This window comes from Perca flavescens, chromosome 12 (assembly GCF_004354835.1).
Source record: "Perca flavescens isolate YP-PL-M2 chromosome 12, PFLA_1.0, whole genome shotgun sequence".
In the NCBI taxonomy this organism is placed as follows: domain Eukaryota; kingdom Metazoa; phylum Chordata; class Actinopteri; order Perciformes; family Percidae; genus Perca; species Perca flavescens.
In genome coordinates, this window is record NC_041342.1 from 25,545,665 (window position 1) to 25,558,584 (window position 12,920).

General features: G+C 40.6%; 1 protein-coding gene across 2 annotated transcripts in view; it reads right to left on the reverse strand.

Annotated features, from left to right (window-relative positions):
* Positions 1 to 12,920, reverse strand: part of slc6a9 (solute carrier family 6 member 9) — a 73,038-nt gene that overhangs the window by 14,366 nt on the left and 45,752 nt on the right. For both annotated transcript variants that reach the window (XM_028592895.1, XM_028592894.1), the window contains exons 4-6: positions 6,162 to 6,318; positions 2,777 to 2,908; positions 938 to 1,214 (exon numbers count right to left, since the gene is read on the reverse strand). In XM_028592895.1, coding sequence (XP_028448696.1) covers positions 938 to 1,214; positions 2,777 to 2,908; positions 6,162 to 6,318 — 566 coding nt within the window. The remainder of the gene's footprint in view (positions 1 to 937; positions 1,215 to 2,776; positions 2,909 to 6,161; positions 6,319 to 12,920) is intronic.

Genomic DNA, 12,920 nt, shown 5'->3' on the forward strand with positions numbered 1-12,920 from the left:
AATACAAGTCTAATGCAAATCAGAGCCGTTTGTACTGAGCTGGAGATTAATGGTAAATTCAGAACAATATCAACTCCTGCTGGATTAAATTCTTACAAGCATCTAAGGCGCTCGCTCTCGCTCTCTCTCTCTCTCTCTCTCTCTCTCTCTCTAGCTGTAGCTGTAGCTGCACCTACTGTATAGGAACATAATTAGCAGGTGCACTTGAATGCACCCTCATTGACCTTACACACACATGACCTGGCACTTAATGCAGATTTGTTAAGAGCTTTGCTGTTGCACCATTAAAATAGAGCCCTTTAGAGCTGTCCCACAGACTGAACAATGGTTAGGGTTGTGCATCGTTTGGATATTAATGATTCTGATTCCAATTCCGATTCTTCCTTTCGATTCCGGTTCTTATTGATTCTCGATTCAGATCCTTTGAGGGGTGGATTTGAAACGGATCATATGCTTATTTCACAAATTTATTCAAAGGTGGGTTGCAGTTTGACGGGGCTTTTTCAATGTAAAATAAAGCCGCACCGCTTACTGTGCTCCATGGCTGCAACACAACAAGCGCCTGGCCGCTACGGAAACCAAAACTTGCGCATGTTAAATTTGAAACCAAATCCTCCAAACGATTCCAATAAAGAAACGATGCCAATGGAATCGTAATTTTTGAAACGATTCCAAGTAGGAATCGGTTCTCGATGCCCAACCCTAACAATGGTAGTATGGGATACCTCCTGCATGCCTCTTGTGTACGATAGGCCTACAAAACTAAGTCCAAAGAGTACAAAACTTAACAAAACTAAGTCTACGGTCATACAGACCTTGCGGTGATCAATACTGGAAAAATGTGTAATGCTCATACTAAAAACATCCCGCACAACGGTGATTACTTGTACTCACTTATTAATGAACTAAATATCATTGATGTACTTCAGAGACTTACTTCCAGTACTCCTCACTGGGGCTGGTCCTCTTGGTATGGTTGACTACCTCGGACGCCGCTGCTACCAGGCTTGTGGTAGCGTTAGCCAGGCTGGCGTTGAACCGGGGGCTGCTGCCCAGCACCCCGCTGCAGTCCGGTGTGTTCCACGGGTTGTTGCAGTAGGTCCATGGAAGCAAGTTTGTCATGGACATGAAGAAGTAGTAGAAGGCAATGCAAATGACCACGTTGTAATAGATCCCAATGTAGGTAGACACCACCATCATGCCATAGCCCACACCTGAAGGGAGAAGAAGACAGGATGGGAGAACATTAGAACTTGAACGTGAAGCACGTGACAGCTTTGTACATGATGGGTCACCAACATTGCTAATGGCTGCATCCTTAGGATAGAAGTACCAACTTACTTTCCGTTTTAAACCTGACATCAATCTTTATCACAGTATAATTTGAAGCACAGACGGTGACATTATATATGACGGTATATTTGCTTTTCCTAAAATGTCAATATAATTGCTTCTGAAGAGGTAAAACACTGGTATGGCCACTGCATGGAATCTTTTACTGTACTCTTAAATGTATGGACATATTTCACATAGTACAGAGTTGGTCTGGACCGTTTGTTGGGTAGGTATTTAGTTTTCAATTTTGGTATTTGGATATTTTTTTCTTCTTTCCTTTTCGTTAATACTATAGAATAACAGAATTCTTAAAATGAATGCCAACCAGCAGCACAGTGTTTCTATTTCAGCTCAGTGTGAGAGTCTTTATGCATTTCTGTCCTCTCCTCACACACACCCGCGGCCAGCAGAGACAGTGCAGTGGTGACTCGTCGGTAGTCCGCTAACTTGCTCTCACTACCAAAATTAGCAGTTCTTTTTTTAATGTTAGGCTGAAAAAAATGTGCATGCTGAAATTGACTGAAATTCACTGTGCTGTTCTGTCAGATGATGAGCAGATCTGCTAGCTGCTAGGCTAATTTATACAGTATAAACATTGAAACTCTCTCTGCACTGTTTGTTTTTATCTCTTTACCTCTACAAATCGATGGTTATTTGCTACTCTGTCGGCAGAGAGGTCACCGCAAGATCTATTTTTCTGAACCCAGCAGCACGGCCAGATTACAGTCAATTTCGCCCTGCCAACTGTGTTGGGAGTGTGCCAAACACACTTTTTGGTAATTTTGTGGTCAGGCTGCCTTGGGGCACCGGTGGCGCACTTGGGCATGAAAAAACTGTCCTGAGGGAGTTATACACGGAGCCACATGTTTTAAGTCTTTCACATTGTTTTCATGGATCTGTGTGAACTGTTTTCAATGTGTCAGTCTCCAACACACCTGTTGATGTGCAGAAGAAACTGTGTAGAATAAGGATTTAAAAGGGCAAATGGTTTGATGCGCACATAAGCACATTACTGATTTATCAGTGACCATGATTATTTGTCTATAAATGCTTTAAAATTGATAATTTTGCTGCTGAACTTTTTAAACAACACTCCTGGGGGTTGAGGCGTGATGACACTAACCCCTGCAGTGGGTAATGTCACATAAGGCCTACTCATAAAATACACAGACTTTATCCATAGGAATGTCTTCACTACAAACTAAATTGATAAGTTGGCAGCCCTGCACACACACACACACACACACACACACACACACACACACACACACACACACACACACACACACACACACACACACACACACACACACACACAAACACACACACACAACCAAAGAACTTAAATAAAAGGAGATTGTCTAGCAAAATAATTATTTTGTCCCCAAAAATGTATGTTTGTATGGGATTTATGCAAGCACACAAACACCTTGACACTAACCTTTGAACATAGGGCTGATCTTCCATACTCCCAGACACCCCTGACTGGCAAACTGACCGAAAGACAGCTCGAGGAAGAAGAGAGGAATGCCGCAGAACACCAGCATGATGAAATATGGTAACATGAAGGCACCTGGAGGGCAGAGGCAATATTACAGACACTTGGTAACTGTATGGTCTATGTTAGGAGGACTGGAAGTTGCAATATGAACAGCGTGAAGACATACATCGAGCCATAAAAAGGGAAAGAAAATGACATCCTCCCTTTATTTTCTCAAACTTTAAAGAATTAGATACTCTTTGAAAGGATCAGCAAATCAGTACAAGAAGATATGGGGACCTTCCTTAGATTATGTTAGGGAACAAATCACATTGCCTGACTCCCAGTAGAATGAGTAGAGACATGTTTTATGTTTGATTTATGTATTTTTCATTTGTGGATATGTATGGAAGTTCCGTAATGTATAAGGCAGTAGTGTTAACCATACTCCAGTGATGGTTTTGTAGACAGTGGTCACACCCTTTCCTTCATGTGTGATTATCCTTTTTCTCTCCTTCTTTTTTAATTTATTTTTTATTTTTATTGTATTAGTGTTCGTTAGTGGTTAGTGGTGTCAATACGTTCAATGTAAGAATGTCTCCTTGAAATGAACAACCTGTCATGTCCATATTGAATTGCAATAATAATGATAAAGAAAATAAAAAATAATAAAAGAAATTACATTACATTACACAAGTCCAATTTGTGTAAGATTAATGCTTTATTACGGTTTATGTGTGGACACTATTAAGGGAACGTTTGCCAATTTTCTGTGTACTACCGTGCATATAGTCTGGATCAACAAAAAAGCCTGACATTTAGTATCCGGAGGTCCTTGTTTACCCGCTGGTAAATCTGCTGGATGATAAGGGTTGAAAATCGATAACTCTCCACCTTTAGTATTTAGCTTAGCGCAGCGCCATTGCAACAAAATCTTCAAATCCGGTTTAAAAAAAACTAGACGGCAACGCCGGTATCGCCACACTCAAGGCTTTAAAACGGCAGTCCACAAACCAATGGGTGACGTCACTGCTACGACGTCCAATGGGTATAATACAGAATTGAATGATAGGCTATATATTATACGGTATATACATATCACATACACATAAAGAAAAGAACAAAATAAAAGAAAACATAAACCTCATCTGTCATAACAACCTCCCCTGAGTGAGCAGAGAGGTTGCTGCATGTGCAGCTGTGTCTGTTCAATGCATGGTGCAGCAACTCTCTGGTGGTTCAGACTGGACCAGAAACCAGACAGTCATCTATAGGGAATATCTGTGTGTGTGTGTGTGTGTGTGTGTGTGTGTGTGTGTGTGTGTGTGTGTGTGTGTGTGTGTGTGTGTGTGTGTGTGTGTGTGTGTGTGTGTGCGTGTGTGTGGGAGTGCGAGTGTGTGTGTGCGCGCCTGTGTGTGTGCACGTGCGCTTTCGTATGAGTGTCGGTATGCAAATTTGGTTGGTGCAACCAGCTGATGCTGTACAATACCAAAACCTTACTGTGAGCTCCTGGTAAAGCTCAGCTCTCCTGTCCTCTGTGCACTATTTGCAGCTGTGTGTGAGCTAATGTTTGACCTACGTGTACAAAGTCCTTGTACAGGAATGCATTTCTTCCATATGCATATACTGTACATCCAAATATTTGCAGCACAAACATATGAACTGGAGTTTTGGATAGATGCCAAGAAAAAGTCTGAGTCACTGAGTTATGGGACGTTGGCCAAACTCACCACCTTTTACCATCTTTTGGAATATTTTCTAGTACTATTAAGAACATATTTTAGTCTATTTAATCCAGAGTTTTTAGGATGCATTTAACTAGAGGGCAGAAAGACTTCATGGAATCAGCGGAAGCAGCAAGAAGCAGCTGGATCCATTCTGTGCAATCAGACACATTATGACAGCATTCACACCCCAACAAACAATAATGTAGTTACGCACAACTACAACTGATGCTTAAAAAGATGATTTGAATTGAAGTTCATTGAATTACATTGAGTTCATGGAGTGTGAGCCGTAACGCAACTGGTGAAGACCGAAGACACCACATCCTGCATTGATTAAAATACTGTAGAAGGTACAATCAGACAGATGTGAGATGATCAACTGTGATAGTAAAAGAGGTATTCTAATATGGAATATGGTTGATACATCTGACCTGTTTAATGATGTAAACTGGGAAGATTTTTGTATTGTAGCCCCCCCCCCCAAAAAAAAAAATAAAAAACATACACCTCAAATAAATTATGGGGGTGGCAGTAGTAAAAATGTAATTTCCCCTTGCGAGATTAATAAAAATATCTCTTAATCTTAAGACAATAACATCACACTTAATGACCAAATAAAGTCAGTTAGGTTTCATAATCACATTTCCTCTCATTCTACACTCATGAATATAACTAACACTGAAACAGTCATTTATTTTGTGTGCATGTATGAAAAAAACTAAGTCATACCTACATTTACAAAACATTGACAATGAAGTTTTAATGTATTGTTTCCCCCTAAAACTTTTACATTTGGAAGTTACGTTACAGCTGCTAATGCTACTGTGATTTCCAGTTTACATAGTAGTTGATTGCTTTTCACAGGGCCACAGATGTTGCCTATATACCGTTTTATAAGTCTTTACTTACAGAGACATTCCTTAAAGCTTTAGTGCGTGAGTTTTTGATATTAATGAACGTCTGTTACGTTCAAGCCATTGCCAAATGAGTTGCTACAAAGCTAATTAAGACTATCTCTACACAACTCTCTCTGTATTTCTCAGTATGGCTATGTTCAGAAGATTCTGTTATCCGGTGACTTTACTGCGCAAAAACTCGAGTGAAGATAATTACCTCTTGTGAAGTATCCATCATGTTTTTTTAATCCTCCGTGTCCTCCTTGGCAACTAGCAACTGCGTGGAGGAGCGTGTGCGATCACGAAGGCTTGTATCATGTGGACGCGCCAACAGTTTTGTTGTCACGACTTAGAATTCCTCATGGGGGTGACAGAAACTACGCACTATAGCTTTAAGTATCAATGGAGTAACCTGATTAAATAAATCACTCATTTGAAATCAGCTAGTAGCTGTAAAGAATCTAGCATATTTCACACAAACTTAGCAATGGATTTAGACAATCATGCTTAATGGAGCTTTAAATTCCTTACTTACAGATTCCTCTGGATTCTGCATCATCACCTTGGATAACTTCTTGCTTAAGGCAAGTGTGTATATACAGTAAATACTTATGTATGTATAATGTACTGTATGTTTAAATGGACTTAAATTGTACTTCACTCCATTCATGTGGCGTGTCATTGCCAATAGAAATGAGCTAGGCTCTACATCATAATGCATACCTCCTCCATTTCTGTAGCAGAGGTAGGGAAACCTCCAGACATTGCCCAGGCCCACAGCATAGCCCACGCTGGTGAGGACAAACTCTATCTGGTTGCCCCAGTTCCCTCTCCGGGAGTTTTCATCCTTCTTTACTGGCTCGCCTGGAACTGCTCCGTTCTACAACAAAGACAGGGGGAGAGACAGAGGTGACTTCAGGTGGCAGGAAAGTGAATGCGTTTCTGAGATAGTGCTGCTGCATCGGGTCAAACGACGGCACTCAAAGGATTAAAACACACCTCTTATGAATCAGAAGTGAATGCTGTGGCAGTGTGGAGCATCCTGGAAGGCCTTATTTTCGTAAGTATTATTTTTATTAGTATCATGCAGTGTTGTAGTACTCAAGATTGGTCTTGGTCTTAAGACCGGTCTCAAGGTCTTGGATTCGGATAAACAGGACTTTGGATTTTATTTCAAGACCGGTCAAGACCACAACTGCAGGGATATCACAAAATTGCCTCTGCATTGTCAAATGTTATGTGTTAACATCATTACTGGGATCGGATGTAAAACATCCTGCTTCAAATGCAACCAATAACTCATTTCTAATTTGAAATTTGTAAGTGTTAACCCCCTCTTCCCGCCCCCTTAACACACACTCCCAAGAAAGTGAATGAGGAAGACAGGAGAAGCTCTGGCTGTCTGGCACTGGTCTGGTCTTGACTCGGTCTTAACCCCTCAAAGTCTTGGTCTTGACTTGGTCTCGGTTTAAGTGGTCTTGCCTAAAACACTGGTATCATGCAACAATGGTAAACATTAACATATTTGGGAGTTCAATTATTTATGTGCTTAAAGTTATTGAATAGTTCCTGTAACATACTATCTCCTCTATCCCAAAGTCTGGCAGAAGGTGAGCGCGCTGGAGCAGACAGGATGTAAAGTGAAATCAGCGCCTTAAGAACAGCCGATAAGCATTTGGTCTTGTCGTCCTGATTTCGAGCTTCTCCTCTCCTCTCCTCCCTCCCTTCCATCACTCCATCTGCTGGGATCATATGGTCCCTCATTCCTGACCTCGTTCTTAACCTCAGCTGTGTCTGTCTGTCTGTGTTTTGTGGGCGCACATGGACACTCATGCTCTAAATACTGCTAATTTTGAAACACTCTTTCGGTAAAAGGTACATGTGCAGATGAGTAAAGGTCATTGACTTAACAGATTAGTCATTAACATTCTGAAATTATGTAATGATCTTGGTAACTTTACATATTTGCTTCCATTCTGTGCAAAATTATTTAAACCGTGTCATCATTGCAAGTAAGAATGTGAAGTAAACCAGTCTTCAATGGGCAACAGCAGAGTGAGTCCCATTTTCTTTTGTACTCTACAAACTATGATGATTTAAGAGTTATTTTTTCCATGAAAGAGTTCAACAAAACCCTTAAACATTCTGGAGTACAGATGATTGAAATAATGAAATGATTGTGGTTGTTTTATGTCTTTAAATTTGAAAGTTTTGCCCTCAGAATTCTGAAAAAGAAGGCAACATGGCCTATTTAACTGGTACTTGCTGTGATTTTTCCAGTATTATTCAATACATATTTTTTTAAAAGATCTGATTGTGAAAGATTTTTTACATTTTTCTTTTACATTTAATGTTGAAAATGAAAATGTAGACACAGCACTCTGGTTCTGGCTTAGAGTTCAGGCACAGTGGCACAATAATAAAAACTTAATTCATTCATTCATGCTGCTCGTGTTATCTGTGTATAGTAGAGCCTTATTTTCACAGGCTCAATGAATGAACAGCCTGACAAAAATGTAAATACTGGTCATAAAAACACCCTTCTTATTTGCTGCAAAAGGTTCATTTTGCTGTCAACAATTCTTTCAAATCACAAAATTCTAACCCTAACCCTGTCATTAGGAAATACACTAAATGCAATGCCATACTTTGTCAGCTATGCTAAATATATACTGTACATTAATTAATTAATTAATCAGTATTACAGTACAACTGTCCTTAATGGGGTTAGTTAACAGCTTTGTTTGTGAACAAGATGTTGCAGTAAAGTTTATATAAAAGCAATAAAGCGACATGTACTGTATGTTTGGTTCTAATTCTATAAAACGGCTGCAGGACACCAAGTCCTGGAGATAGCATGTTGCAAGCACACACACCTCTCCCAGATAAACACTCTGCCTCCAACACAGCGAGATCTTGTTCATCAGCAAAAAAATTGCAACAGAAACAACCACAACAATTTCCACATTTTGCCTCCCATGGTGCTGTAGTTCAACTTTGAGGCAGCGGCAAGTGGGACTGATATGAAAAAATATCGGACAGCAAAACAGCAACAACCACATAAAACAAAAAGCCGCCATATTTTCCCCAAAGCTCTGTTGTTTGTCTTTGAGTCTGGCTGTGCTTGCATGTCAGGAGGGCAAAACAAAGAGCATTTTCTCCAGCATCCTTGACCTTTCTTTGTGCAGGAGTGGAGGCTGCAGGTGGGACAGACAGGAAGATCAGCAAACACAAGTGTTGTTGGCGAGGAGATGCTCAGAGTGAAGCCACGGTCACAGCAGTGTGCGAGTAGAAACCCACAGCAGTGAGCCCCGCCGTCACAGCGGTTCGCACATTACGAAGTCTCCGTCTGGAGTTGACTTTGGAAGGAAAAGGAGCGTCAGAAACACAGTGTGCAGCTGCGTGTGTTCTCTGTGCACCCGGCATTCATGCATAAGCACAGAAGTTGATAGCTTGGCTCAGGTCTACAGCCCGAACAAACAGAAAGGAGAGAAACACTGGGAATTGCAATGACCCATTAATCTCCGGTGTACACTCTCTAAAACTCAACCTGACATATTCCAGACAGGCACTGGCACACAGTGTCAAACTAGTTTCAATTCAGTTGCAAAGTGAGTGAGTACAGAAGAAGTACAGGACATGTGCAGTGGATGTTCTTTTACCATGAAAACAGGCACTGTGTTGTTGCAGTGTATCCAATTTAGTTGCTATATTTAAACATTATAAAGTAGGGTTGCCCCGATTGATTAATACTTGATCGGGAGATCGGCATCGTGCCTTTTTAGCACGATTAGCTGATTTAGCATTTTTTATTTTGTATGTAGATTGATGCACATAATGTGGAACCAAAGTTCACAAGGGAGAGTTCCGCCCGGGACACAGGTTAGCACAACAAGCAGATTGCTGTGCTAGTCAGTCACACTAAGGCGAATGCAAATGAAACAGAGCAGCAGGAATACAGAAGGCAAACTAAGTATCCAAATCGGTATTGTGAAAGAATAAGGTGGGTCATTCCTATTTTCCACCATTAAATATGGAACCAAATACATTTCTAAAGAAACACACCAAATATATATGTATTTATAAATATGTTACTGCACAAATAGCAGTGTGTAGGATTTAGGGGGATCTATTGGCATAAATGGATTAGAAAATTAATGACATTTTTTTCATTAGTGTATAATCACCTGAAACTAAGAAGCGTCGTGTTTTCATTACCTTGGAATGAGTCCTTCATATCTACATAGTCCTCTTCCACAGAGCCCGCCATGTTTCTACAGTAGCCCAGAACGGACAAACCAAACAGTGCTTCTAGAGAGGGCCTTTTGCGTTTTACCATTACTTGAAGGCCACCGTAGGTTCTACTACATGCATGGAAAGGGAGGGTTGAGAGGAGGGGTATTTAGTTGGTTGCAATTTGTAACCTCACTGCTATATGCCACTGAATCCTACACACTGCTCCTTTAAGTGGCAAATCTAAAAATCTAAAACCAAAACACCCTTAAAAAACAAAGCTGCACATACATAACTATTTTTCCACCAACAACGGCCCTAAGTTGAACAGAGAGAAAGCAGGACAACTATCTTGCACCTTTAAAAGCTGTTGTGTTATTACTGATGACCCATCCAGCTACAGGTAGAGTATGATCCACCAGTTTGCAGTCTCTGTAGGTTGTAGATTGGTTTTACGGGAAACTAATTTTAGTCACAGATTGAAGATATTTAAAAAGGTGCATCAGCGGATTTAAGGTTTGATCTTGAATCCACTGAAATCAACACGATCCAATAAACATCAGAGCGGCATCAGACACGATATAATGGCTGAATTCTCATGACAAGAGATAAACAAAGCGTTTTTCATGAAATCCCTATGTCCCTTGATTGACCCCGTGTCTTCGCCCAGGTGTCATAGCCTGCGGTGTTGGCTCTCGGGAGCCCCCTGGGCTGGCCCTCCTGACCTCTACATATCCCTCCATTTCTATGTCACATGCTTCTCTGGGACCATCTGGACTTTATGTAAGACCATACATGCACCCACCCCCGTTTATCCTTTGATTTAATTTGAAACGTTTTTTTCTCTTTCCAGGGTCTCTTTTGAGTCACAGCGTTGAATTTGCTGTTGTTGCATCAGGACACTGATAAAATGAACAAAAGAAGCAGCCTATTACACATATTTAGAGCAAGACGTTGATTTTGGTGACAGATTTGTGAGTTAAGAGGACTTAGTGATCTGGGACAATGTTTTCACAGCCGTCTTCTATTTGCATTGTTCCTCCCTGAAATATTTCAAACGGCGGAATATGTCAATTATAGAGTGTGGTCTAGACTTCTGTTATGATTTGACACTATAAATAAAATGTGAATTGAATGTCCGTATTCAAAGGATTACACATTGAAGAATAGCACCGGTAATAAAGCTCCGCTAACTTGGTGACAAGCATATTGCATCTCCTATCAGTTCTTCATAATAAAAACATCCAATTGAAAGCTTTTAATGTGAAGCAGCAATAGCAGGAAAGGTTCAGTTTGCATTTTTAGCAACTTAAGACTTTAACACATAACAGCGATCACTGAACAGTAAGGTAAGGCTGATATCTTAAAGTACAAACAGGAATACAGGAGTGAAACTAAACTCCAAATTGCAGAGATTCCAGTAGAAGCCACAAACGTGCTGAGAGCTGAATACAGAGACACTTTAAAAACTGGTGAAAAACTCAGGTGTCCAGCAAAGACAGACATGAGTTTCCAAAGACACAACTTTTTCTCATTAGAGCTTGGTGCTATTGCGTATTTACTGTAGCACAAACCATCCTTGCAATGAGCAGAACAAGTGATTCACTATTCTGTAATCATAATCTCACAGGTTTGAGACCAACAATGTGTCAAACAGCTGTCGACAAAATACAAAGTCCCTAACTCATCTCTCTGCTAAGCTGCCCTGGTAGAGACTGCCAGCTCACTGCCTGGAATGTGAATGCACAGAGAATCTGTGTTGTGCAGGCTCAGACTGGGAGTGACAAAGTGGGATCAATGTGATTCACCCCAAATCATGTCATTCTACAAAGGTCTGCAGGTGTAATATGAAGGGAATAAATGCTTTAAAAAAAACTACAGTTGAGTTTCCCCAAAAAGAGCACTTCAGCTTCGCAGACAGACAGGGTAGAGCTTGCACTTACACACGCCAATGGTGAACGAACACACAATTTCACACGTGCGTTTACACACATGCACAGGACCAATATGACAGACACCAGCACTAACCCTTCAAACCGACTTCTTTTGACAACTGCAGACATGTCTATAAAAGACACTGTCCACTGGAGTGTAGCAAGAACTACAAACTTACTTTCAGCTTACGGCAACACACGCACTTTAGGTTACTTTCCCCTTCCTTTTCTCTCTTTTAATGATGATCTTTGAACTTTAGTAAAAAAATACAAATGTGGTTTGGACAGTATAAAAACAGTGGGAGTAGACATTTGAAGGCTGAAAGTATGACATATTTATTATTAGCACTCTTATTTTGCAAATTCACTGAATTATTTGCATGTCTCCTCATCTTCTGAGCTTTTAAAAAAGGTGCGTCACAGCTCTTCATACAGTTGCGACAGAAGGCACACAGTCGAGAGCATCCCGCCTACAAAATAGGATTTGTTAACATCATACAGTTGCTGAATGTGCGTGGCATTTCCTGTCTGAAGGAATTCTATTTAGTGACATCTCCTATAGAGAGATGGCATTTTACTGACAGCTCACTGCTCTCTCCCCCTCTCAGGGGAGCTGTCTCTCTGTGCACATATACAAATCTCCCTCAATGTAGGTTTGAGTTGCTTTTTTAAGCAAAAAAATAAATATTACGCATGCATTTTTGGGAAGATACCTAAATGTCAGGTAAAATGTGTCTAAAAGAGTAAAGGTTATGAGAATAGTAGTCTTGCATCGACAGACCTTCCTTCACAGTGCTGCTGAGGTGGGTCTGGTGAGTCCACACAGCATTCCGGGATGGGAGAAAAACGTGCTTTGGTTTACTGGCATGTCTTTAAACCAATCACAATCATCTTGGGTGGTGCTAATCGGCGCACGGAGCAACGGCGCCTCTACAAAATAGCCTCGGGAAGGAACTTGTTTTGGTGGAACATGTTTACGTTCAAAGGTTGTTTTAGTCGCGCAACAAAAAACTCAGATTGGACAGATAGTCTTGCTAGCTGTCTAGATTTACCCTGCAGAGATTTGAGGAAAGGTTAACCTTAGCCCTCATAAATCGAACAGAGTTTAAAATGTCAACACAAAAAAAAGCCAAGGTAAAGGACATCCGGCTTGAATGAGTGAAATCCGGCGGAATTTCCGTTGGCAATGGAGCAATGCCGGAAGTGGAACGTTGTGGATATAGACTATGAGAATAGAGGTTTTGTTGTTTTGTTTTAGCAAGAAAAAACTGATTTATACTGTTTACAGGAGTGTGAAAAATATATACCGTAGGCA